This window comes from Tenrec ecaudatus, chromosome 14 (genome assembly GCF_050624435.1).
Source record: "Tenrec ecaudatus isolate mTenEca1 chromosome 14, mTenEca1.hap1, whole genome shotgun sequence".
Taxonomy (NCBI): domain Eukaryota; kingdom Metazoa; phylum Chordata; class Mammalia; order Afrosoricida; family Tenrecidae; genus Tenrec; species Tenrec ecaudatus.
The window spans coordinates 45,210,322-45,237,318 of NC_134543.1; the positions used below are offsets into that span (position 1 = coordinate 45,210,322).

The window sequence follows — 26,997 nt, forward strand, 5'->3', positions numbered from 1 at the left end:
ATTTCAGGACCCGGTTCTGCCCTCTTAAGTTGAATAGACAATTTAAGGGGTGAAAAGCTCCACGAAAGGATATAATAATTCCTTTTTTGGCCCAATCTTGTTTCTATCTGACTTCTCAGAAAACACACACATACACACACACACACAAAACACACACCAAATCTGAAGGCTATTGACCTATTGTGTGTGTGTGTGTGTTTAAAAGTTTGCCAGAACAGAAGATGAGACTGTGTTACTTAATAAAGACTCTAGGAAAAATGTAGACTCTTGAAATATGGGACATCTTTTTCCTAGGGTAATAAGTCTGAGATCTTTACACCGGAATTGCCTTGAAGCTCTGTATCAAAATTATCAGCCAGCTACCAATCTGGGATATCAGGGATTGTAGATTGAGGGTAGAGAAACTCTGAGCTGTCCAGGGTGCTGACCTCCAGGAGGGACAGCAAAGTCTATCCTTTCCTTGGTCTTGATGCTGTCTGACTCTTTTGGCGTAAATTCTGAATATTAGTGATCACTAATCCTGATTACATTTGTAGGTTGTCTTGAGCTTATTGAACCAGGTACTTATTATGAAAACCTTATTAGTAGCATACTATGTGCAAACTGAAAAGTTGACTATACTATGTCAGTAACTTCAAATTGAAGAACATGAAGCACAGAATAAGAAGCCTTATTTAGACTTTAATAACATTTGCACCATATAGACCTAGAATAAGTCTATGTATTTTTCAGAACTTCACCTCAGTTTTCTTATTATCTCTAAGCAATAAAAATGGAAAAAACAAAAAATGTAAAACCTTGAAATATAAATCACAAGAATAAAATTAAAAGAATATTTTAAATTACAAGAGAAAAAGAAAAATACTTGGTTAGAAAAGAAAGCACAAAACACGAGGCAATTGACAGGATAATGCAAAGTACTCACAACATACACTCACTCATCAAGATGAACCAAAGTCCAAAAATGTGAGACTTAAAACTATAAAGAAAACTATAAGAAAACACAGTGTAAAATTTCATGATTTTGAATTAGGTAATGGATTCTTAGAATTCTTGCAACAAACAAGCAAAGGTCAAAAGGAAAAATAGGTGAATTGAATAGCAAAATTATGCTGTACAGAACACTGCCAAAAATGTGAAACAAGTTGACAGAATGGGGAGAAATATTGCTAATTATATGCATGATAAAAGACCAGTGTCTAAAATATTTAAAAATCTTTTACAACTCAACAAATTTCCCCATGAAAAATATGTAAAGGATCTGAATCTACTTTCCCCCAAGATGATATCCAAAATGGCCAAGAAACACATGAAAAGTTGTCCCACATCATTAGTCATTAGGAAACTGCAGCTCAAAACCACAATAAGAAACCACTTCACACTAGCTCACAGCCATCTAGTTGAATCTGACTCATTCAACCCAAGAGGGCAGGATACTACTGGCCCTGTGGGATTTCCCAGACTGTAATTCTAAGGAATGGAAAGCCTGGTCCTTCTCCCATGGAACAGCTGGTGGTTTTGAACTGCTAACCTTTTTAGATGGTAGCCCAACTCATAACCCATCAGAGCTCCAGGTGTTTTTGAGGATGTTGTAAAATGTAAATTCTGCAAATGTATACCGGTATAGCCTCTTTGGAAAATAGCCTGGATATCTTTCAAAAGATGAAACATGGAGCTAATACATAGCTCAGCACCTTCACTCCTGTAAGTGAAGTGAAAACCTACATCCACACAGAAACTTGCACACAGATGTTTACAGCCACTTTATTACCAATAACTCTATGGTGGAAACCACCAAATGTCTATCAGGGGATGAGTGGACAAATACAATGTGATATATACATTTAAAGGTATATTATTCAGCCATAAACAGAATGAAGCATCACTATATGCTATAACATGAATCAACCTTGAACACATTAGGTTAAGTGAAAAAAATCTAGTCACAAGTGATACAGACTACATGGTTCCATTAAATGAAAGTCCAGAATAGAAAAATATGTAGAAACACAAAGTAGATTAGTGAATGTTCGGTAAATATATCATTGGGTTGTAAACTTTAAATGAGCAAATTGCATGGTAAGTGAATTTTATTTCCAAAAAAGCTGTTATTTAAAAAAGAAAAACAATTTTCTAAGAATCGTAAGAGAAACCTTCTACTTCATTGGTCACCAAATAAATAAAAAATGAAAGTCCTATGAAGTCTCCTTATCAATTTGTGGGAAATAGTAGCATGTGTGTGTGTGGGCGGGAGCAGAGATGGAAACCATCGAGAGAAATCAGGCTGGGGAAAGTGTACATTGGTTCAACCAATTCTGCAGTTGGACATTATGCATCAAGCACCTTGAAAACGTGCATATCGTGTGCATGGCAATTCCAGTTGTAGAAAAATATTCTAAGGAATGGATTGAAATATACGAACATATCTAGCTATAAGAAGGTTCAATATAATATTGTTTATAATGCTAAAAATTTACAAGACATCAAGTGTCCCTTAATTCACTGGTGTGCTGTTCAGTGAATAGCACTGGCATGGCAGATGAATTGCAGTTGACAAGGAAAGGTATTCATGCTTTGTGTGTTTTGTGCTTACCTATGAGGAGAGAAGAGCAGACTGCTAGCTACTGTGATGGCTTGAAAAGCAAGATAGTCTGGTCTCGAGGTGGTGGAACTGAGTCTTTAAGAAAAGCATTCTTGCTGCCTGAGGCTGTGGTGATGAAGAGACTAGAGTAGAGGGCTAAGGGCAAAGCCCCTCTGTTCTAGCGCTGCTCAGTTGAATGACACAACCCAGCTCTGCTCAGCTCTGTGGCATTGGCTCACCTCTCTGCTCTTCCATTTCCAGAGGGACCTATCTCATGACATTATTATGGGCATAATCATTTTACTATGGCTTTTGAAGTAAGAAAACATCATTTTGTATTAAAATGCTTTGCTTACAAGGTTTTATTGAGTAAATGAAATTCATAATTTCATACATACATGCATGTTGTAAACCATACTTTGTAAACACATTATCTTCTTTTACCTATATTTTGGTTTACTTCTCAAGAAAAGGTGCTTTTATTCTAAGTCCAAAGAATGGGGACTTGAGTTACATACAGATCCTAATTTGTGCATTTGTCCAGAGAACTAGAAAAGAAAACGTTCACACTTTTATGCAAATGTACAAATTAAGAAAAGGTGCACCTTACCCAAATGTGCTTACTAACAGGGCTCAACTCTCATTTTCCAACCCCTCCTGGAGGCAGCCCCTGGGCTTTGTCCCCTTAAATGACAGGTTAAATAAGAGCAGCCACCCTTGATGGACAGAAGTGTGATGTGTTCTGAATGTGTTGTTTCACTGTGAGCACTGTAATGGTCTCAGGCCAGGGGGGTGGGGGTCGCAGCTGGGGAAGGAGACAAAACATAGCTTTGTTGGGAACTACCCTGCAGCCTCTATAAAGTAGTTCTGATCTAAATATTGTTTTATCTGATGTAGGAAATGAAGAATACTTTTCCATATCTGATGTAGGAAATGAAGAATACTTTTCCATATCAAATCCAAGAGCTTTTACGTATAATACTCTGCCCCCAACAACCACATTGTTGTCAAGGTGAATCTGATCCATAATAACCCTTAGGACAGAGTCGAACTTCCCACAGGGTTTCCCAAACAGTACATCTTTATGGAAGCAGACTGCCACATTTTTCTCCCCTGGAGGCACCAGTGGCCTCAAACAGCCAACTCTTTTGATAGCAGCTGAACACCTTAGCCATGGTACCACCAAGACTCCTTCTACACATTACAAAAGAGTAGGAATCATATTGCAAAATGACTCCAATGCTACATTGTCACATTAAAGCCCCAAACAAAACCCAAATAGCTCCAGAGAGATGTGAAGCACCAGAGTGAAAGTCTCATCAGTCAATGAGAATAACTCCACAGTGTTTTTTGACCCTAAAATTGGGCGGTTTTGGTTCGGTCAGATTTAAGTTTATATATAAGCCGGAGAAGCCATCTATTTAGCTTACATCCCCACCTCCCTTCAATTGCCTGCATGTAGCTTAAGAGTGATCATGTGGAACCTGAACATAGACCAAGAGGCAGTCATTCAAACTGAGCAAGAGAATAGTGCACGGATTAAAATCAGAAAAGGTGTGTGTTAGGGTTATATCCTTTCACCATATTTATTCCATCGGTGCACTGAGCAAATTATCAGAGAAGCTGGACTCTAGGAAGAAGCCCTGGTGGAAAGTAAAGCAGTTTTGAAGCATGTGCTGATGAAGATCAATACTACAGTGCTCGGTATGGTTTAAACCTTAATAGAAAACAAACATCCTCACCACTGACCCAATAGATATCATGAAAAAAGGAAGCTGCCAGATATTTCATTTTCTAGGAGCTGCAATCAACACTCATGGAAACAGAGGTCAAGAATCAAACCACTGGGCAAATCTCCTGCCCCAGGTCTCTTTGAAGCGTGAAAGAGTAAGGAGGTCACTTTGAGGGCTAAGGTGTGCACCTTACCCGAGCCATGGTCTTTTCAGTCACCTCATTGACGCCTGTTGCTACACAAACACCTTTGTCTAGGAAAAAGTACAGCTAGAATGCTCCTTGGAGGCAAGAATGATGAGTACATGATAGGAGAGGCCCGTCGCTGGAGAAGGATATCATGCTTGATAAAGGAGAGGCACAATGAAAAAAGAAGGACCTCCAACAACATGAAGGGCACAGTGGCTGCACCAACAGGCCCAAACACAGCAATGATCGTAAGGCTGGTGCAGGAGCGGGTGATCTTGGGTTCTGCTGGGCATAGAGTGGCTAACGGTTGGCATCTACTTGATGGTACTGGACACAAACATACGCTTGTGAAAGCTGGACGATGAATAAAGAAAACTGCAAAATTAAATTCATGCATTTGAATTATGGGATTGATGAAAAATCCTAAAAGGACCGTGCACTGCCAGAAGAACCAACAAATCGATCCTGGAAGAAGTGCAGCCAGAACACTAGGGGTCTGGGTGGTGAGATGGGGCCAGAGGAAAAGAGGAGGCCTCTCACTTAGACGGCCTGGCACAGTGGCTGCCAGAAAGGTTTCAAACATAATCATTGGGCGGGTAGTGCAGGCCCGGCAGTGCTCCCTTCTGTCGTGCTTAGGGTTGCTATGGATCAGAGCCCACCTAATAACAAAACTATTGCTTATCCTTCTAAACACTCTTTCCCTCTTTCCTATTGATCATGACAATGGCCCTAGATTCCTGCTAAACACAGTCCTCCAAGCATCCACTACTGCTCAGCCAATGAGCCTATTTCCCACTTCTGATAGCGTTTATTCCATGTTGAAATATATATTTCGACCCTACTTTGTAGAACTGCCTTTGTAGTGTCTGTATTCATATATATAAAAATAAAAATCACATAAAAATAGAGAATTTACAAGTAGAAGCAGCCCAATAATCACTCAATAGGCGAAAAATCCTCAACCAGATTTCTTGAGGAACCCTGGTAGCACTGAGTTAAACATTGGGCTGCCAATAGCAAGGTTGACAGTTCAAATCCACACGTTGCTCAAGAGGAGAGAGATGAGGTTGTCTGCTTTTGCTTTTTCAGGAACCCTAAGGAACACGTCTACATTGTCCTATATAAGGCCACAATGAGTAAGAATCGACTCAATAACTATGGCTTTATTTTATTTTCATTTCCTGAGGTGGTTTCTATCAGATTTTTATGTTTACAAATAGAGTCCCAGACAGAGATTTCACCAGTATAAGCTCTTTCCTGGAAACAATGTGGATGTATCACCATCAGCCTAACTGACAATATGTCAGCTTTCCAGGCTCCCTCCAACCTCTGCAGAAGGGCTCATCCAGGTTACAGCTGAGGAACCCGCCACAGAGGGAAGATGAAGTGACCTTAATGGTGTGGCTACAAAGGACCTTGTCTTCCTGGAAGCCTGTTACTCATGTGGTCTTTTTGTATTTCTCCACTTTCCTTTCTTCATGACACAAGCTTTGGCCCTAAGGTTAGAAGCTAGTGCTAGGAGAAAAAAAGGAAGGAAAACAATTTCACTAGTATCCTTCTTGTGATGTGAACAAAACCTCTTTTTCTAACAAAAAAAATAAAATAGCTGAAGACAAAACCCTGACAGTTCTTTTGTCTCAACGCTTCTTGCTAAAAATCCTTTAAAAGTGCCAGCCCTGTTTCGTTGTCTCAAAGCATTTCAGAGCAATTAATAACTAAGAGAAACTAGACAAGTCCCAGCATTCCAGTGCTGAGTGAATGTTATGCACATAACTCTTCAAATGAGTCAAACCTCACGTTGTCGATCCCTCCTCGGGGTGCAAATGCAAAACACAGCCTACTGGCAAACACTGGTTCCTTCAAACCATAGCAGAAAGCAAAAATCCCTTTCTCCCCAATAGAAAGTGGTTTATCTGTATCCAAAGATGGAAAGCAGTAAGTGAAAATAGTTGAGAAATGGCTAAAGCAGAAACATTGTTCTCATGTCTTTTCAGAAGAGCAAAACAGAAAAATTAATTAATCAAAATGAAATTAGAAATTTTCTCCAAGTAAAATCAAAAAATAATTTACTGCTTATTTCATCCATACATTCTCAAAGTATTAATCAGTATCTGCTGATAAATGAAAAACCAATGAGATCATGCACCCATGATTCTATAAGCAGAAGGGAGCTTGGAGGCTTGTTTAGGTATTTATTTCAATATTTTAATAACTTTCATTAGTGTTTCTTAAAAAAAAGATTTCTTAAAATGCTTTTTTGTTTTCCCATGGAAAGATTTCAAAACCCATAATGAGTTATGATACCAAATGTTTGGTTATTGCTGGACATGGCATTAAATAAAAAAAGAACTTTAATGAGGTATACTTCACATACAAGAAGTTGCTCACACATGGAATTAGTTGATGAATTTTGGCATATCCATGTGCTTAACATCCTGGTGGCACAATTGGTTAAGTATTGGCCTGCTACCCCAAAGATCAGTGGTTTGAACCCAGCAGCCGCTCCACCACAAGTCATTCTGAGGGAGAAAGATGTGGCAGACTTGCTGCCTGTTGCCTGCTTCTGTAAAGATTTACCACCTTGGAAACCTTCTGTAGCAATTCTGCTCTGCCCTACAGGTTGCTAGGAGTCAGAACTACCATGATGGCAATGGTTTTAATGTTTTGATTTTATATACTTGGGAAACCAGCACTACTATGAAGGCAACATTATGGAAGATACTTTTTGCAAATATCAATAATGTGAGTTTGGTGAGCATCAATCATATCTTCAAGACATCTGGCACATGACAGACCATATCTGTTGCCTATTGAGTGAACACGTTTTCTCTAATTAATTGCTACTGAACATCTTTTGAACAATGGTGTACTAGCAGGGCCGAGGAATGAACAAAATCGAGTCTCTTTAGTTTCACTATTTTTTTCAAGAACATTTGGAAGGTACTGAAGCTGGACTTGGAAAATATACATTGGTAAAGTACACACCCCTCAATGTGCATGTAATCACACACCCCTCAATGTGCATGTAATTACACCCCTCAATGTGCATGTAAAGTACACACCCCTCAATGTGCATGTAATTACACACCCCTCAATGTGCATGTAATTACACCCCCCTCAATGTGCATGTAAAGTACACCCCCCTCAATGTGCATGTAATTACACGCCCCTCAATGTGCATGTAATTACACCCCCCTCAATGTGCATGTAATTACACCCCCCTCAATGTGCATGTAAAGTACACCCCCCTCAATGTGCATGTAATTACACGCCCCTCAATGTGCATGTAATTACACCCCCCTCAATGTGCATGTAATTACACACCCCTCAATGTGCATGTAAAGTACATCCCCCTCAATGTGCATGTAATTACACCCCCTCAATGTGCATGTAAAGTACACCCCTCAATGTGCATGTAAATACACCCCTCAATGTGCATGTAATTACACCCCCTCAATATGCATGTAAATACACCCCCTCAATGTGCATGTAATTACACCCCCCTCAATGTGCATGTAATTACACCCCCTAAATGTGCATGTAATTACACCCCCCTCAATGTGCATGTAATTACACCCCCTAAATGTGCATGTAAAGTACACCCCTCAATGTGCATGTAATTACACCCCCCTCAATGTGCATGTAATTACACCCCCTCAATGTGCATGTAATTACACCCCCCTCAATGTGCATGTAATTACACCCCTCAATGTGCATGTAAAGTACACACCCCTCAATGTGCATGTAAAGTACACCCCTCAATGTGCATGTAAAGTACATCCCCCTCAATGTGCATGTAATTACACCCCCTCAATGTGCATGTAAAGTACACCCCTCAATGTGCATGTAAATACACCCCTCAATGTGCATGTAATTACACCCCCTCAATGTGCATGTAATTACACCCCCCTCAATGTGCATGTAATTACACCCCTCAATGTGCATGTAAAGTACACACCCCTCAATGTGCATGTAAAGTACACCCCTCAATGTGCATGTAATTACACACCCCTCAATGTGCATGTAAAGTACATCCCCCTCAATGTGCATGTAATTACACCCCCTCAATGTGCATGTAAAGTACACCCCTCAATGTGCATGTAAATACACCCCTCAATGTGCATGTAATTACACCCCCTCAATGTGCATGTAATTACACCCCCTCAATGTGCATGTAATTACACCCCCCTCAATGTGCATGTAATTACACCCCCCTCAATGTGCATGTAATTACACCCCCTAAATGTGCATGTAATTACACCCCCCTCAATGTGCATGTAATTACACCCCCCTCAATGTGCATGTAATTACACCCCCCTCAATGTGCATGTAATTACACCCCCTAAATGTGCATGTAAAGTACACCCCTCAATGTGCATGTAATTACACCCCCCTCAATGTGCATGTAATTACACCCCCTCAATGTGCATGTAATTACACCCCCCTCAATGTGCATGTAATTACACCCCTCAATGTGCATGTAAAGTACACACCCCTCAATGTGCATGTAAAGTACACCCCTCAATGTGCATGTAATTACACACCCCTCAATGTGCATGTAAAGTACATCCCCCTCAATGTGCATGTAATTACACACCCCTCAATGTGCATGTAAAGTACACCCCTCAATGTGCATGTAATTACACCCCTTAATGTGCATGTAAAGTACACACCCCTCAATGTGCATGTAATTACACCCCCTCAATGTGCATGCAAATGTGTAGTTATAAGAATCTCTGTTCTGCATCTCTCTAGAGGAGCCAAAAATCCCCAAATCAAAACAAAAAAATCAAACCCACTGCCATCGATTGAAATGGATTTTTAACTCACCGTGGCCCCACAGGACAAAATATAACTGCTTCTTGGGGTTTCTGAGGCTATACATCTTTATGGGAGCAGAAAACCTCATCTTATTTTCCCTCTCAGAGCGGCTGGTGGGATGGAACTTCTGAATTTGAGGTTAGCAGCTCAATGCCTAGCTCCCTGGACCACTAAGACTCCTTCAGAAACGGAGCCTACAGAACTATTCCTTCACTGTGTGTTGGACTAGACCTTATTTTTTTCAAGCGCATCTCTTCATAGACAATTTAAGAACCAAGAAAACACTGGCTTGTTTGAAGCATCATTGCAGGCCAGTCTATTCTGCCACTCTCAGAGTAGCATTCTGCTTTCCCTAACAGCTTTATTGGCCTATAATTCACATACCATACAATCCAATATTTCAGTCACCTAAAGAAGAGTCATGTAATTATCACCCCAATCAGTTTCAGAACATTTCGTCATGCTTGTACTCATCATTATTAGTTCCCCATTTCCCCCTAACCTCTCCTGCCATACTCCCAAGGAAACATTAATTCAGTTACTGCCCCTATTGCCTGCCCCTAGTGTTTTGCCTCAGTGTGGTGGGTCAGCTTGGTCAGTTACTGTCTTTATAGATTTATCTAGTCTGAATTTCATATACAGAAAAGCATTAAAAACAAACAAACAAAAACTAACAAGAATAACAATATAAAATAAAAACTTCACTAGAAAAGAAAGCAGAAAATAAAAACATTATAACAAATTTAAATGGATCACAAGGAACATCAAATGATAGGGTGATACATTTTAGGGCATTGCATCTGTAACAATCCACAATCCACTTTACAATTCATTCTGCGTGTTAGCAAAGGCTGTTCACCTACCGAGCCCACCGCCCAAGAGGATGCACCAGGGACTTAACAGGGTGTTCATAATTTAAGCTATGATGACATTTCCTCCTATAGATTTGGATGATGTTATTTATAATTCTTAAATCATACAGGCTGGTGTGCTTCTTCCATGTGGACTTGACACTTCACTTAGATGGCTGCTTATTTTAAAACAAGACTTAAGACCCCAGATGCTATTCTTTCTGATAACCGGGCACCATCTAGTTTCTTCACCACACCAAGAATTCATATACAAGAATATGTATCTTCAGTAATGTCTTCATGAAGTTGAGCATCAAGTAGGGCCATATCATAAAAACCAATTATTCTTTCATTGGAGCTAGAATTCAGTGCAAGGCCAAAATTCATTCATGTATGTAGGACTTATATATGTCTCTGGTTCACCTTAGAGACATCATTGCCATTTTAGCAGAGGGGAGAGAGCACATGAGTAACCACTTGCTAATGTTTGTACTTCCTTGTTTGTAAACCCCAAACCCATGGCCATCAAGTTGACCCTGGTGTGGTTGTAGTGACTGGCTGGGCTGCTAAGAGCCAGAGAAGCAGTTTGAAAGCAGCAGGCACTCTGTAGAAGAAAGAGGAGACTATCTAGTCCCATTAAGAGCTGCAGTCTCAGAAACCCACAGGCGTTCTCGTCCTACAGGTCACTCTAAGTAGGCATCGGCTGGGCCGCAGGGTTTGAGTTTGAGATGGCTCTTAGACAGACAGGGTATCTAAGATGCAAATCGGTTTAAATGTGAGGATAATACATTGTAAAGAAAGTCACTCCATCCTATGGGTTTCGGTTTATCTGCTAAAAATCTTCCATCGTACCCGCAAGAGCTGAAAAGAAAAATAAGGGAGGTTTGTTGGTCTAACTTCTCAAACAAGACTGCAGAGGCAGCTTATAGATTGCTTTAGCTTGGCTTAGTAGTAGTTCTGAAAGAACCATAGCTATTTTGTGTTCAGCCTGCTTACATCATGTTAAGTACTTGGCAGTTTACCAATCGGTTGGTGGTTGCAATCGGCAGAGAAGCGCCCGGGAGAATGGCCCGGTGACCACTTTTTCCTTGCACAATTCTACTCTGCACACAAGGGGTCTCCATGGGTGGGATCTTTGTGGTGGTTATTGGGGTGTGAGGGGGTGTTTACAGTCCATGTACCCTCAGGGCTGATAGAGATAAGGTCTTTTTGGTGTTTTTGAGGCTTGTAGATCGCTTATTCTGGTACTTCACTATTTTTTCAGCCTGCTTCTCGCAAACAAGTTTTAGGGCACAGGATTTGACCTCAGGGTTGCAGGTGCCCTTGCCTCCATCAGCGACGCTCCTCCCCATCGCTCAACCCTCCACCGTAGACACTGGCTATTGAGGAGGTGCGACCCCGAGGTTTCCAGCCCCCACCCCCACCCGCCTTCTTTGCCTCGGGTCCCAGGACACCAGTCAGGGCTTAACTTTGTGAGTTGGAAGGGCGACTTGCGCCTTCGAGTGGGGGCAGCTTCTCCCTGCTGGTCCTCTCTTTACCCCCTCCCCAAGAGAGAGCAGATCCGACCGGACCTTCCCCACCCCCTGCAGGCCCGGGTTGCCTGTGCCCCAGCGGCTCGAGCGCAGCAGGCCATTTTCACCTGCGTAATCGCCGGCTGGGGAGCAGCGAGGCGGCGGCGGCAGAGCCGGGCGGGAGGTGCGGAGGAGGAGGAAGAGGAAGAGGAGGAAGAGGAAGAGGAGGAGGAGGAGCGCAGGCAGCGGCCGCGGCGCCGGGAGGAGGAGGAGGAGGAGCTGAAGCGGGAAGCGCGGCGGCAGCGGCGCGGCCGGAGTTGCAGCAGCGGCGGCGCGGAGACACCGCAGCCTCCCCGAGTCCCGAGTCCCGCCGAGGGCAGCAGCAGGAGCGCCCGGCCGCCCCGCCATCGCACCCCGGCCCCGCGAAGCCGCCGTCGCCGCGTCCGGGGGACCCGTCAGCCATGGCCGCGCCGCCGGAGCCGCGAGACGAGCTGCTGTCGCCGGCCGGCCCCGGGTCCCAGTGGTTTGGGGACCGCGGGGAGCGGGGGGACCAGGCAGGGAAGCTGAAAGGGGCCCAGCCGACGCCGCCGGCGGGAGAGCCGGGCTGGGGCTCCGGAGCCGGGGCCGAGGCGCCGCGGGAACCCGGCTCGGGCTTCGCGGGGCCGCCGCCCGTTTCCATGGAAACTGCATCCACAGGTAAGGTTGGCGGGAGCCGCTGCCCCGCAAATGGCGTCGGGGACCCGGGCCCTCAGCCGGACCCCTCTCTTTGGACCTTACCGCGCTCGACCTGCAGCACCAGCCCGGCAGCCGCCCCCTCGCCCCACCCCGCGTCGCCCGGGCGGAGTGGCGGGCAGCAGCAATTTCATTTCCCCTAACGACGCCGAGCAACGTCCAGTACGAGTGACCGTGCCTTCAGCCCGTCGCTATTTCGGCTTTACATTTCTGCGCCGAAGCCATCGCTGCAGCTTGGCAGCCCGAGCCCGGGTCCAAGTTTCTGGCCGCTTGGGGGGCTTCGCGACGGCGCCCGGAGGCGGCGGTGGTTGGGTGAGGCTCGCTTGCGCGCAGCGAGCGCCCGGCGACCGGGGCGCCGACAACAAAGCGCCGGGCAGGCTCGCCGGCTCCCGCCGGGCTCCAAGTCGGCCGGCCCCCGCGCTCGGCCCCGAGCCCTGGCCGCCGTCGCTTCGGATTCCCAGCCTCCCTCGCAGCCCCTACAGCTCCCCACGGACAACCAGTCCCAAGATTGGGTGTGCGCGTGTGCGTGTGCGATGCCGGAGGGGCGCCTTGCCCGCGGGTTGGCAGTTAGCGCAGCCTCCGCCCAGGACCTGTGTTCTTCCCATCGGCCGGGATGCGCCCCCCCCGCCCCCCCATCCAGCCCAGAGCGTGGGAACTTCGCACCCCGAAGTGCGGCGGCTGGGCGGCGACGCGGAGGGCGGCTTGGGTAGAGAAGAACCCGAGAGGCCGTTGACCAGCAGCTCGCACCCACCCGGGCATTGGCGGTGGGCGCAGTCTGCGGGCCTCCTGGGCCGGTGGGGACGCCCAGGGCTCGCCTGCCCTGCGCGCTCTGGGGAGGGGCTGTCGGCCGGGGCTGCGCTGCGTTTCCGGGGAATGGGGTCGGAGCAGGGAGTTGTGTTACTCTCCGAAGCTCTGCTGGGATGGGGTGGCCGTGGTGTAGTTTGGGGGACGTGGCCTCAAAGATCTGGGGTAGTGCACCCTGAGGGCAAGGGAGAGGGGCGAGATGGGGGTGCTCGTGGCTCACTTAGGAGAACACCTGTCTTAAGAGCACCCCTGGATTGGAGGGTTATGTGGCTTGCCCTCAGCAGGGCAGTAGGTCTCAGCTCTGCAAAGGAGGTTGGGGGAACGTGGTAAGTGAGAGGTAACATTTATCCTGAAGGAGAGAAAAAGTGGTGGGGGTCCCATAGGTGATGGGAAGGGGAGGAAGAAAGGGAAACAAAAGATTCAAAAGCAGGAAAATCTCTCTTGTCGTAGATGGATTATGATGCCTTATCGTGGGAAAGGATATACATTTAAGGATCGCTGTCCAATCTCTGGGAGACTCAAGCAAATTACAGCTTCTTTCTGGATCCGAATCAACAGAAAACAAAACTTGTAACTGTCGTAGACAACAGGCTCAAGGGAGCCGCGTTTGGCATTACTGTTCTTGGTTGAGGTAGCTCAGAGTTCCAAACCTTAACCCCATGTGAGTGAATTACTTCTTTACAAAGGTTACCCAGCTGCTGCTTATAGCTGTCACCAAGGTTAGGTGCGCTGCAGAAAGGAATGAGGTGCCTTTTGTTGACCAAACGGGGAGCCTCTGCGCTGTCCACCCAAATTCGTCACTGTATGTACAACGCCTAGGACAATTCCTTCACACGCTCGGCCTCTGCCATCCTAAACATTACTAGCAGAATTAAAAAATACATTAAATTTCTTGGGCCTTTCTGGGCAACAAATAAACTAGAAAAATCAAACACAATGCTTACTTTGGGTGGAAGGATAAAAGGAAGTAAGGAATACAATTTTACGCATTAATAGAGACATTTTATTGTTGCTACCAGGAGGAATTTCTGACATAGTTATTGATTTGTTTAATATCTTAAATTCTAATGTTCTTATTAAGTAGACTAGATGGGCTGCAATGAGAGATGCCAACGTGCCAGAAGTGCTATCTAAATAAATAATTAGATCCTGAGAAATTGAAAAGAAATCTGGGCCTTTTTTTCATTTGCTCTTTCGGCCGTTCTGTGGGTAAACGAATCTTCAGGTCTATCACAGACAAAACTCGGAGCCTGTTAAACATGCTGCTTTATACTCAAGTCAGACTGAAGAGTAATTTAGATGTTGAGGGCAATGCACTATGAACAGGTTTTGTTTCTTTTTCAAACGAAATATTAAAATATAAGACAGTGATATTTCATAATGTTTTTTTTCCTGAAAATCACCACCAATCTTGCCATCTGGACACAAATTCTGTTATTTATTTTTATACGTTGACAGTAATTAAAGTTCCCAAAGCAACATCTCCAAAAATATTCCTCAGTGATATCCTGGAATGAATATATGTTTAAACATCATTAAAACAACACTATGAAACTCAATCCTGTAATTTCATTACTTCTGTCCTGTGTGTGTGTGGAGTGGAAACATTCTGTAGAAAGCAGCACATTTTGTAAAGCCCAAGATATTCTATGTCCACATATTTAAACCACAATGTAGGCAGCAGCATGTTAGAGCCATGAATCATGAATCACTGTCATCATCTAATAACTTTATGCAAAGGATGTTAAGGGCAATTATTTTGTTTTTATTTTCAATTATTTTTGGAAAAGATTCAAAGGAAAATATGATAAAAGGATGGCCCCCTTTTTAAGGAAAAAATTTGAAATAGGATTCTTGAACAAAATGAAATGAGAAGTTAACCCCTTGGCTATTCTGTCAACTCCTTGACTGCTTTGAACATCAAGCAGAACAAGAGACCAGAAAGGACAATGGTCTGGAGAAACAGGTCCAACATGATTTTACATCAGTAATCTTGACTTACAGATGTTGCTGCTTAAAGTACTAGACAATTGCAACAACAACAACAACAACAAAAAAGAGACGTATTTTCTCAATATAGTGTACTTTGACCACAAAAAAGCAAAACCCCAAAAAGTCTCTCACTGCCATTCAGTCAGTTCTGACTCAGAGACCAATCCTTAGCTTTTTCACGAGGTGCAGCTGGCGGTTTCAAACTGCTGACCTCGGGCTCCTCAGTAGTTGTAAGTGCTGGACTGCTAACTGTAAGGTTGCTGGTTCAAACTTAGCAGCCATTCCATGGGAGAAAGATGAGGTCTTCTCCTGTTAAGATTTTTAGCCTCAGCAACCCAGTAAGGGATGCTGTGAGTGGGAATCACCTGGAGGGCAATGTACTTGGAGTTTTATTAATATATATATATATATATATATATACACATATATATATGTGTGTGTGTGTGTGTGTGTGTGTGTGTGATATGCCTTCTGTTATATAGATACACATTTTATGTATAGCAGAAGAGCTCTAACTGGAAAAGCTTATTCTGAGTCTATTATAGTTTCAATAACTTTCAGGATAATATCCTGTGTTTGTTGTGTTTCTTGTAAATCTAGAGACCCGTAACATCACCAGTCATCCTCTCATGTCCATTTGGAGTCTAGATCGATGGTCTTCACATTGGGATGTGTTTGGTAGATGTGCAGTGTTGTTAGTTGGTGTGTCAAGTGAGCTTCATTTTATGCACAACCGAATTCACTGTTACCCAGTCTTGCATCAGCCTCACAGTCCTTGCGTTGAGTGAGCCAGCTATTGTTGCCACTACTTTGTCAGTTAATCTCTGGAGAGTTTCCCTCTGTTTGGGTGACCCTCTCTGAAGCAGTCTGTCTGTCTTCCGCGACTAGCTTTCCTGATGATGTGTCCCACGTAAGAGAGAAGTCTCACCATTCTTGCTTCTAAAGATCATTCTGGCTGCACACCCTAGAGTCCAATTAGTTTATTCTGATGACCCACAGTCTGGTCAATATTCTTTGCCAACACCACCATTCAAATATGCCAATTCTTCTTTAGTCTTCTCTTTGTGTTGCCCAACTTTCACATACTTAAGAGGCCATTGAAAAGTCTGGTATACCTTAGTCATGAAAGCGATAGCTTTACCTTTCAACTCTGAAGAGGTGTTTATTATAGCAGGTTTGCCCAAGGTAGTCAGTTGTTTGGATGGTTGACTGTTCCTTCCTTGGCATTGATTGTTGATTTAAGTAGAATGCAATTTTTAACAATTTCAATTTCTCCATTTATCATGATGTCGTTTATGGGCTCAGTTATGAGGGCTCTTGTTTTCTTTATAGTCAAGTGCAATCCACACTGAAGACACCGTAATGACCAATTCTCTAAACTCTAGAATCGGAGTGTATGGACAGACTAGAAAAGAGATGGAAGGAGGAAAGTGTAAACATTTTCGAGTTAGGGTCATTTCCCGAAATTCCTTCAGAAGCTGTGTCAGTCCTCGGCTTCCTTTCCTTATTAGAGAAAGTTATCAAACGATAACACAAACACTGCCATCGAGTCGGCAAGGCTCTGTAGGGTTGCCGGGGCTGTACATCTTTACATGAACAGGTCTCCTAATCTGTCTCCCTTGCAGTGGCTGGTGGGTTTGAACCACCAACTTTTTGGTTAGCAGTATGGTACTAGTTAAATTGGAAGAAACACTACACCTCATTTTACAATGTTTAAAAATATGTCTAAAATGAATAAAAGAGTTTGAAAATCTAATGTAATTTAATTCTCTGGACATAACTTCTGGGTACAATCAATACTATTTTTGGCAATGAATAAGGTTTATGTCCTTTGCCATGTAGGGAATTCAAATTAGGTTAAAGTAAGACTTAGAAATAATTACATACCCTAAAAATACATTCACAAATGGATTTTTATTAAGGCTTTCAGCATAATTTTCCTTTCATGAACTCGCTGCTCCAGGAAATACATCCCCTTTATTGCTGCTCAGATGCACTATGGGCTTGATCGCTTCGGTGCACTGCTGTTGTCTGCTACCTGCTGTTACCTATCCTGTATAACATGGACTATGGAAAGTGAGAAACCATTCTTGTTCAATTCAACTTGGTAAACATATTGAGTGCCTCTTTTCTGTAAGGATCCGTGTTAAAAGCACTAGGTGGTTTCCTAGCCCGTGCACATATTTCTGTTTTACATTAGTATTTAGTTTGCCGGAGTACTTTTGTGTTAGCTTTCATTTTCTTCATTCTTGAGTTATTGCTGGAAACTTGACTAGAAGTGCATTATAATAATATAATCACATCGGCACGAGGGCATGAGTTAGCTTTCTGAGGTCAATGAAGGATAAATAAATAGCACAACTTAGATTGCGTCGCTGGTAGAAAGTTGGAAGGGCAGCAGGACAGGCCGTGTTTCGTTCTGCTGCACAGAGGGTTGCTATGAGCCAGAACTGACTCCACAACATCCAACAACAGCTACCCATATGCATCTTCTCTAGGTACGGATTACCTACTTACCCACCGATTTATCCTATGGCTCTTCACACAAATCTGGCTGAATATTACTCCAAGAATTTCAAATGTATTAGTTGTGATATTAAAAAGTTACTTAATGATGACGGAAACATTTTCATGTAAGCCAGTCTTGAAAAACTACTGTGGAATATGGGAAGCAGCCAATCACAAGACATTTCTACAGGAAGCCATATATCCTTCATAGGAATGCTTTTCTCTAAGGTCACTGTAAAGAACATGATTGAAAAATGAAAGACAAACACACTTTGTTGATGTAAGTTTTGATTATTTGAACAATACTTGAGGGCAACCGATTAATGGGGCTGGAGAGCACAATGACCCGGAGATACCTGCTCGCGGAGTGGGCTGTAGGGATGTTGTTGTTGCTGTGCTATAGAAGGAAACATCCCCAGTCCTCACCATCAGTACTTTTAACCCATTCTTGCAACCCTATGTCAGTCCATCTTGTTGAAAGTCTCCCTGTTTTCAGTTGACCATCTGCTTTGCTAAAGCATGATGTCCTTTTCCAGGAACGCTAACAACAGAGACGGAAGAGCTTCTCACTACACATTGACCTGTGTTATTTAAGTCCGATAGTGGTTCTTAAATCGGGAAACCTAAAACATACGGAAAGAGAGACTGGAAGCCCTGGATTAGTGAACCCAACGTAAGCCAAACCCATCCCCACTCAAACCCACTGCCACGAAGTCAATTCTCCCAGTGACGTCATAGAGAAGAGTAGAACTGCCAACTACTCCTTAGTGTTTCCGAGACTCTCAGTCTTTATGGGAACAGACAGCCTCCTTGCTCTCTCTCTCCCATGGAGTGGCTGGTGTCTTTGAACCACCGACCTCTCAGCAGTCCAATGCTATCTGAATTTGTAAACAGATGATAAAATTTTATATTGCTCATTTAATGACGGTGTTTATTCGGATGCAACGACATTACATTTTCTGGTATTGCACAAGTTTGCTGAGCAGTTTGAAAGCAATTGCCAGTGAGAGTGAGACTAAGGCTAGAGAAGTTGGAATGAGTAAGTGGTTTCCAAAAAGGAGGAAATCGTGCACTTCCCAAACTAACAAGTCCAGATAATAAACTTGATGTTGATCACTGATGGATATTCGGAATGCATCTTCTACCAAATATTTATAAGTCCTCAGAAAAGAATATGTTGAACATCAGATATTTATGTTGGTTCTCTTAGTAATCTCATACAGCAGAGATCTCTTTTACCCAGATGCAGAATCACCAACACAGGTACAGCATTCACCATGTGCAGGACTTTTGTGAAGTGCTCACTTTACATAAAGGTATGGAAAGCTTATGCTCTCATCTTGAAAATGGCACAGAGTTTCAAAGAATGGTTTATTGGCTACAGGGGATTTAAAAAAATTTTAAGTCTTGGTTTTAATGTTAATCATCATGTTTTTAGGTCCTGAAAAAGAATATCCATCCACAAATGGTTATACTGTTATTCATGAAGTCTCTGCTCTATGCTAGGCCTTGTTATACGTGCCCGGAGTGCAACAGAGGAAACAACTGGTAAAAGACTCTTTCCCATAGAGCTTACTTTTACCAACATTGTTTTGTGAGTGGAAGTACGATGGAGAAAGTTAAAATGTAGTAATCAGAAAGGTAGTGGAAGTATAGTCAGAGAAGTCCTCTTGGTAAGATGACATTAAAGCAGGGTTTTGAGAGAGAAGGCCATGCAAATGTTTGTGGGGAAGGTCATTTTAGGCAGAGGGAACAGCCTTTGCAAAGCCCCTGGGCCAAGAGTGTGCCTGGCATGTTCGAAGAATAGTAGGGAGTCTAGTGAAGCAGAGTAAGTGAGGAGGCTTGGTGGAAGATGAGTTCAGAGGTTGGAAAATGATAGGCATATCAGATAGCTGCCTGTCAGCTGTGGGGAGAACTTTGGATATGCCCGTGTCTGCAGTGGGAGTCACTGGTAACGGAGGGGCGTATTTTGAGTTCAGTTTTAAGTTTAATAGATCAATCGTTTTGGTCGGTGTGTTCAGAATCTAATATGTGGGTGTTGGAGAGGGGTGTGAAAGATGAAGCCTGAACGACTAACTTAGGAGACTGTTACAATACAGCAGACTAGAGGTGCCGACTTGTGCCCAGGTCATAGCGCTGGAGGATGTAAGAAGCAGTTATATGCTGAGGGCAGAAATAGCAGGATATTCTAAAAGGTTGGGTGTGGGATGTGAGAAAGAGGAGTCAAAGATGATGTCATGATTTTGGCCTGAGAAAATGTCAGAATGGTATTCCTATTAACTAATATTGGGAAGATTTTGGCTGGAGCAGGTTTCAGGGGGAAGTCAGAGATACACTTTTGCAATGGCTGATTTTTAAAGTGCCTTTAGACATCCAAGAGATGTCAAATAAATATTGGAGAGGTTGAAAGTGAGGAACAGTCTGGGTTGGGTATATAAATTTGGGAGTTGTGGGTGTTCGTGGCGAAGAGGTCAGATAGCCTTGCTACAGTTGAATATTTAGAGATGAGTAAAAATGGTCAATAGTGTGGAAAGAGAACCAACAGAGTGAACTCTGGAAGCCAGAGGGATAGAATCATTAACTGTGCCAAGTGTTGCTCATACATTAGGCAGGAGGCTGATTGAGAATTGGTCATTGGATTTGACATTGAGGAAGGCATTGTGGTTTGGATGAGACTCTGTGCGTTGTGTGTTTACAGTGTTGTAATGGGTTTTAGACAAAGTGGGAGGTAAGGACATTAGAGATAACATCTATAGACAAAACAATTTTCAGTTTAATTATAAAGGAAACTGAAAATAGGAGGTACTTAGATGGGGACTGAAAGCAAAACAAGTGTACTTGTTTAAAAGATGGCAGTAGTAAAGCATAGATTTAAAGTTGGGTAGGAAGGGGATGGTTGGTAATACAGGAGCGAGCAGGGACAATGCCTGCCACTCTGTCCTGGAGGAGGTGATGGGAAATGAAGTCTGCACAAATGAAGGGTCAGTGTGAGGTGGAAATATGACCAGTCCGTGAGCAAAGGCAGAGAAAGGGGTACAGGTACAGAGAATGGGTATGAAGCTGTCACCGGACTGCTTGTATTTATCAGTGGACTAGGAGGCAAGGTCAACGTAAAGGACAGGGCATTGTTAGAAGTATGAGAAAGTGCTGTGACTTAGGCATTGGGTTGTCACTGGCCAGGTGGGTGGCCCATACCCACCGGCCACAGTGTGGGAGAATATGAGGCTGCCTGCTCCTATAAAGATTCACAGTCTCAGAATCCACGGTTGTTGTGAACCAGTTGACTCGGTGACAATGTGTTTTGTGTAGGAAATAGGAAGATTTGGTTAAAATTGTAAGGGTCATGTGGATGAACTTAAAAGTGAGACCAGTCTTCACATATATGTATTAAAATTTCCCCCACTCATATTCAGCTGCCTGAATGTTGATTTGCATTAGGGGAATAATTGGACTGAACCACGATTGGCAAGTTGTTTTCTTTCTTTCTTCCCTTTTGGGTGTGATTGGAAGAGAGGTAACGTGGAGTTGAGTGTTTCCGCAAAGCAGAGAATATAGTGATGGGTCATGGAAGCTGATAGGGAGGAAAGGAAGACGTGCAGGGGATGAGGCACAATGAAAAGATGATGGAATAGTGGGTTATACATGCTGATGGGGTTGAGGAACAGTTGGTACCAGAGAGAGGGAGACAGGGTTTTGTTTGGAGAGTGTGATGTTTGAGATGGAGATCGTGAAGGGATGAGGGGGCATGAAGTTATTGAGGCAAGTGGGAGAGTGAAGGAGGTGAAGACCAAGATTATTTGGAGGAGGGGAGCACAGGAGAATGGAGAGCCAGGCATGCAATATGCAAATGTGGTGAAGAAAGCTGATGGTGCCCAGCTATCAAAAGATATAGTGTCTGGGGTCTTAAAGGCTTGAAGATAAACAAGCGGCCATCTAGCTCAGAAGCAACAAAGCCCACATGGAAGAACACACCAGCCTGTGTGATCACGTGGTTCCAAAGGGATCAGTTATCAGACATCAAAGAACAAAAAATCATATCATTGGGTGCACACCTCCATGATACGATCACCGAGGACAAACGGGTGCATAAGCAAATGTGGCGAAGAAAGCTGATGGTTCCCCGCTATCAAAAGATATAATGTCTGGGGTCTTAAACGTTTGAAGGTAAACAAGCGCCATCTAGCTCAGAAGCAACAAAGCCCACATGGAAGAAGCACACCAGCCTGTGCAATCACGAGGTGTCGAAAGGATCAGGTATAAGGTATCATCAGAAAAAAAAACAATCTTACCATAGTAAATGAAGGGGGAAGTGCAGAGTGGAGACCCAAAACCCATTTGTCAGCCACTGGAGATCCCCTTGCAGAGGGGTCTAGGGAAGGAGATGAGTCAGTCAGGGTGCGATGTAGCACCGATGAAGAATACACCTTTCCTCTAGTTCCTAAATGCTTCCTCTCCCCCCACTCCCTGCCCCACTATCATGATCAGAATTTTACTTTGCAAGTCTGGATAGAGCAGAGGTTGTACACTGGTGCAGATAGGAGCTGGAGGCACAGGGAATCCAGGGTGGATGATACCTTCAGGACCAGGGTTGTGAGTGGCGATACTGGGAGGGTAGAGGGAGAGGGAGTTGGAAAGAGGGAACCGATTACAAGGATCTACATGTGACCTCCTCCCTGGGGGATGGACAACAGAACAGCGGGTGAAGGGAGAGACAGGGAAAGATATGACAAAATAATAATTTATAAATTATCAAGTGCTCATGAGGGAGGGGGGAGCAGGGAGGGAGGGGGCAAAAAGAGGACCTGATGCAAAGGGCTTAAGTGGAGAGCAAATGTTTTGAAAATGATGAGGGCAAAGAATGTACAGATGTGCTTTACACAATTGATGTATGTATGGATTGTGATAAGAGTTGTATGAGTCCCTAATAAGATGTTTAAAAAAAAGTCACCAATCTGAAGACTGAAACCACAAAGGACTGTGACAGACCTTGCAGAGTGACAGTGAATCAGGTGCTGCTATCTTTAGGAAAGGACACAATGGCATGAACTTTAAAGCTAGGGCTTTGGAGAGGGGAGGGAAGAACTGAAGCCGGTGAAATTATAAATGTAAAATCCAACTATAAATTCAGAAAGCTCTGTTTAATATGTACAGAATGTAGGAGACACTTTAAAATAGTTCTTGGGGGGGATGGGAACTGAGGGTTGTAATTAACTAAATATGAGCTAGTGGTATGGTGAAATCACCGAAATATCTTATGTAATTGTAGGTAGTATTAATAGAAGTCTTACACGTTATAAGATGTAACAGTTCCTCTAGGTTCTGTTCCAGGCAGGCCAAATTTGGAGTCTCATACGGAACAGTAAGTACCATATGTTAGGACAGCGGCTCTCAACCTGTGGGTCGCGAGCCCTTTGGGGGTTGAACGACCCTTTTACAGGGGTGGCCCGATACATCACAGTAGCAAAATTACAGTTATGAAGTAGCAACGAAATAATTTCATGGATGGGGGTAGACTCAGCATGAAATGAGGAACTATCTGAAAGGGTCGCGTCATGAGGTAGGTGGAGAAAACCACTGGTCGGGAGATATCAATGGGTTGTAGTATGGTGAGAGAAGGACGGACTGGTTGGTGAGGCTTCTGGAATGTTGAAGAAATGGTTGAGGAAAGATTGAGAATATTTAGGCAGAAAAAGACAGGCATTAAGGAGAGCCAAGAGTAAATTAAATTCTGGAGCAACTCTTGTGAGGCAACAGAAGAGTTGGCCCAGATGATGTTGCAGGGCAGTGTTCGGATGCCTGGGGTCACGGGACATTCTGAGGACGAGGGCTGCCCGGTAAAAAGGCAGACCACATCCCACTGACCAATGTTCAAGCAAAAGTGCTGTTTTAATGGGGCAACGTGGAAAGGAAATGGATGCTGACATCTTTACACCTTCCTGGAAGAGTGCGCTCCAGCTTTTCCTTATTGCTGTTTCATGGCACATTTCTCAAAAAGGAATAGCCTGCTGATGAAACCAGAAGTGGGTTCGTCCCCAAACACAGCTCACCTCAGCTTGACTATGTAAGGTGCATTCTCCACCCAGTCGCGGCCTTCTTCACACTCTTTTCTGGTTCTCTGTTGTTACAGAGCCCCCATCGTGTGAGAAACTTATTTCATCTAAACAGTTTCATCTAATTTTCGTTTATGAACCTAAGCGTGAACTGTAACATGCTATCTGCAAAGAGCTCTTCTGTTGCTTTCTTTTCCTGAACGATCTTTTTCCCTCCCCTCCCCTATTAGATCCAGTCCCCTGAATATTCAACACCCTCAAATGAAACAGATCAAACCAAAAATGTCATCGAGTCCTGTAGCAACAGTCTTATAGGTCTGAGGAGAACGGCCTCGTGGTGTCGGAGACTCTAAATTGGTACAAGATCAGAAAGCCTCGTCTTTTTCATGCCCAGAGGCTGGTGGTTTCGAACTGCTGACCCGGCCCAGGATATAATACACGATGCCACCGGGCTTCTTTAAGTAATTCTGTAATGAGAAAAACATATGGTTCTTTCAGTAGTCCTCTGCCCACAAGCCAAAAAAGCAAACCCACTGCCATCTTGTAGATCCTGACTCCTAGCAGCCCTCTATGGGGTTTCCAAGGCTGCACGTTTTCGCCAGAGCAGACACCCTTGTCTGTCTTTCTCCTGAGGAGCAGCTGCTGGTTTGAACTGCCACCTTCCGGTTAGCAGTTCAATGCTCACCCAGCGGTGCCACCAGCACCCCACTGTGTTTTTGTGACAGATTAGGTATTGAAAAACCATGATTATTGGGTTGCCTAATGAATTCTATTTTTAGCTGGAACTGTTCTGTGTTCTAATTTCCACATCCAATTCCCAAATGGACTTTCTAATTCATCTGTTGCATGAAATCATTATAAAGCCAGCTTCTAGCGCACATTCGTCTCGAATGTGGAGGCTTTGTTGAATAGCTCGCATCCTTCAAAATACTGCACCTAGGATTTTGTTTTATGCATAGTACATTTTCATTCATTGTTTAAAATAAGCTTGGGGCAGCAGAAGATTGTGATTCAAGGAATTGCTGATCCAGTTAGCCAGGACTAAAATTAGAATAAAAGCCAATATCACACCCACCTTTGGTACGAATATTTCAATTGATCCTGTAAAGTCACGGCTTCTCCATTGTGGTCTACCTGCAGCTGGATCACGTGATTGATCTACGGATCATCCCCAGGGTTCTAGGCCTCTTGAAAGAAGTGGAGTGTGAGTTATACCTAAAGGACAGACAGTACAAAAATAAAAGCGAGTGGAAAGACATCCCGGAACAAGGGAGAGGTATGGGGAATAGCATGGAGATACACTAGACTGGTTTAAGCTGCTTAGCCAGGGGTGGTGGTGGTGGTGGTGATGGCGGTGGTGGTGGTAATGATGATGATGATGATTGGGATGAACAGAGTAAAGGGTGGACTTAAAAGCCTCTATTGATCTCCTAAAGGCTTCTATGTGGAGCAGTAATACAATGCCGGGCTAAGGAAGATCCTTTCGTAAGGATTATAACTCAGTGTAAAGAAAACCCAAACCTTCACAACTAGACCATACATAGACTACATCCTGAGAAACAGAGAAAAGGTCGAAGTCATTGGACACTGAGGCGGGCCTGGCCCAAGCCATGGTATTTTCAGCCGCCCGACAATGCGTGTGAGGGCTGGACAGTGAGTAAGGAAGACAGCTGAAGAGCTGATGCGTTGGAGATGGCGGTGCTGGGGAAGACTATTGAAACTACAGCGGACTGCCAGGAGAACCAGCAAGCCTGGCTTGGAAGTGCAGCCCGAATGCACGGTACAAGCCAGGAAGGCAAGACTTCATCTCACGTATTTTGGATCAGTCCCTTGAAAAGGACATTCAGCTTGGAAAGGGGAGGGGCAGTGAAACAGAGAGCTTTTGGTGAGGTAGATTTAGGTATTGGCTGCAGCCGTGCATGGGCTCACGCATACCACAATTGTGAGGATGGCTCGGGACTGGGCGGTAGCTTCTTCACGGTTGCTAGGGCTGGGAACCAACTTGACAACAAGGAAGATTAGGATGATCCTGAACCAGGGAACTTATGCTGAAAGAAGTCTGACTCAAGAACATTAGCACCAGGGCCTTGAATAATGAACCTGCATAAGGAAGAGGAAGGTACAGATATGAGGCTTTGTGACTGGCAGGCTGTAGAGGTGAGGAAAACAATGAATGAGTCAAAGATGGCCCTAAAGTTTGATGCCTTATGACTGCAGTGTATCCATATGGGCCAGCTGGAGTGGGGGAGGACAGCCGATGGGTGGGATCTACTCGGATTCTTTTGCTCGGTGGAAAGGTAACCAGCTGAGGAAGCTGTCCCAGGTACATACAGGAGTTGGCCTGGAAAAGACGACTTCTCTACCGGAGAGAGCACTGCAGAGAAGGCCCACTGTTGGCACCTACCAGGGCAGGGTTCGATTAACTGGGCTTGTGGCTATGTGAAGCCTGATCTTAATAGCTCAGTAGGGTAAGATCGCCACTTAAAAGGACTAATGCTTCTGGACAGATAGAGATATTTTCCCCTATCTCACGTGCTACACTAAAGATACCAGACCTTTATGTAAAATAAACATAAGAAGACTGAAAAGTGGACAGAAAAAAGATTGACTAAGGACCTCTGGACCTGAGCAACAACAGATGATGAGTTCCCTGGGGTTTTGTTGTTTTTGTTTGTTTTCCTCATTATCCTAGACTGCTTCTTGAGGTAAGCTGGAAAAGCCAAACAAACAAAACAAACCAACAGAGTCTAAAATAAGCCTGATGTTTACCCAAAGGAATAGGAGAAGACCAGCCTAGCTAGATAGAAACTTTTCATATAATTACAGAGTTTTCTCCAGTCTCATACCACAGAAGGCGCTGTGACCCCACCCCCTCTGCCTACCTCAAACCCCACCCTGACCAGGCTGTAAGGAGATACCCACTGGGTGGTGTGATTCAGTGGAAGCCTGATGGAAAGCCAGGAATGTGTTTGCTCAGTGAAACGGGCCAAGCAGAGACCCTGAACTTCTACCTCTATTTGGGGAAACCTCACCTCCCTACTGATGTGGTATCATAGGAGAGCGGCTAAAACACGAGATTTAAATAAGATCCAGGGTCTCATCACATTAAACCCCAAATGTCCAGCTTGCAATAGAAAAACACTTGTCATAGCAAGGACCAGGAGGAACTCAACTTGGATGACAAGGTATAATCATCAAATGCAAACACTGAGATGACATAAATGTTA

General features: G+C 43.9%; 1 protein-coding gene across 4 annotated transcripts in view; it reads left to right on the forward strand.

Moving 5' to 3' along the window:
- The window catches only part of RTN1 (reticulon 1), a 412,417-nt gene that overhangs the window by 168,640 nt on the left and 216,780 nt on the right, over positions 1-26,997 (forward strand). Inside the window, exon 1 of one of the 4 annotated variants that reach the window (XM_075531833.1) lies at positions 11,951-12,380. The exons of the other annotated variants lie outside the window; for them this stretch is intronic. Within the exon in view, the coding sequence (XP_075387948.1) occupies positions 12,146-12,380 (235 nt within the window). The 5' untranslated portion in view covers positions 11,951-12,145. Of the gene's footprint in view, positions 1-11,950; positions 12,381-26,997 lie in introns of those variants that run through there. 4 annotated transcript variants of the gene reach the window in all.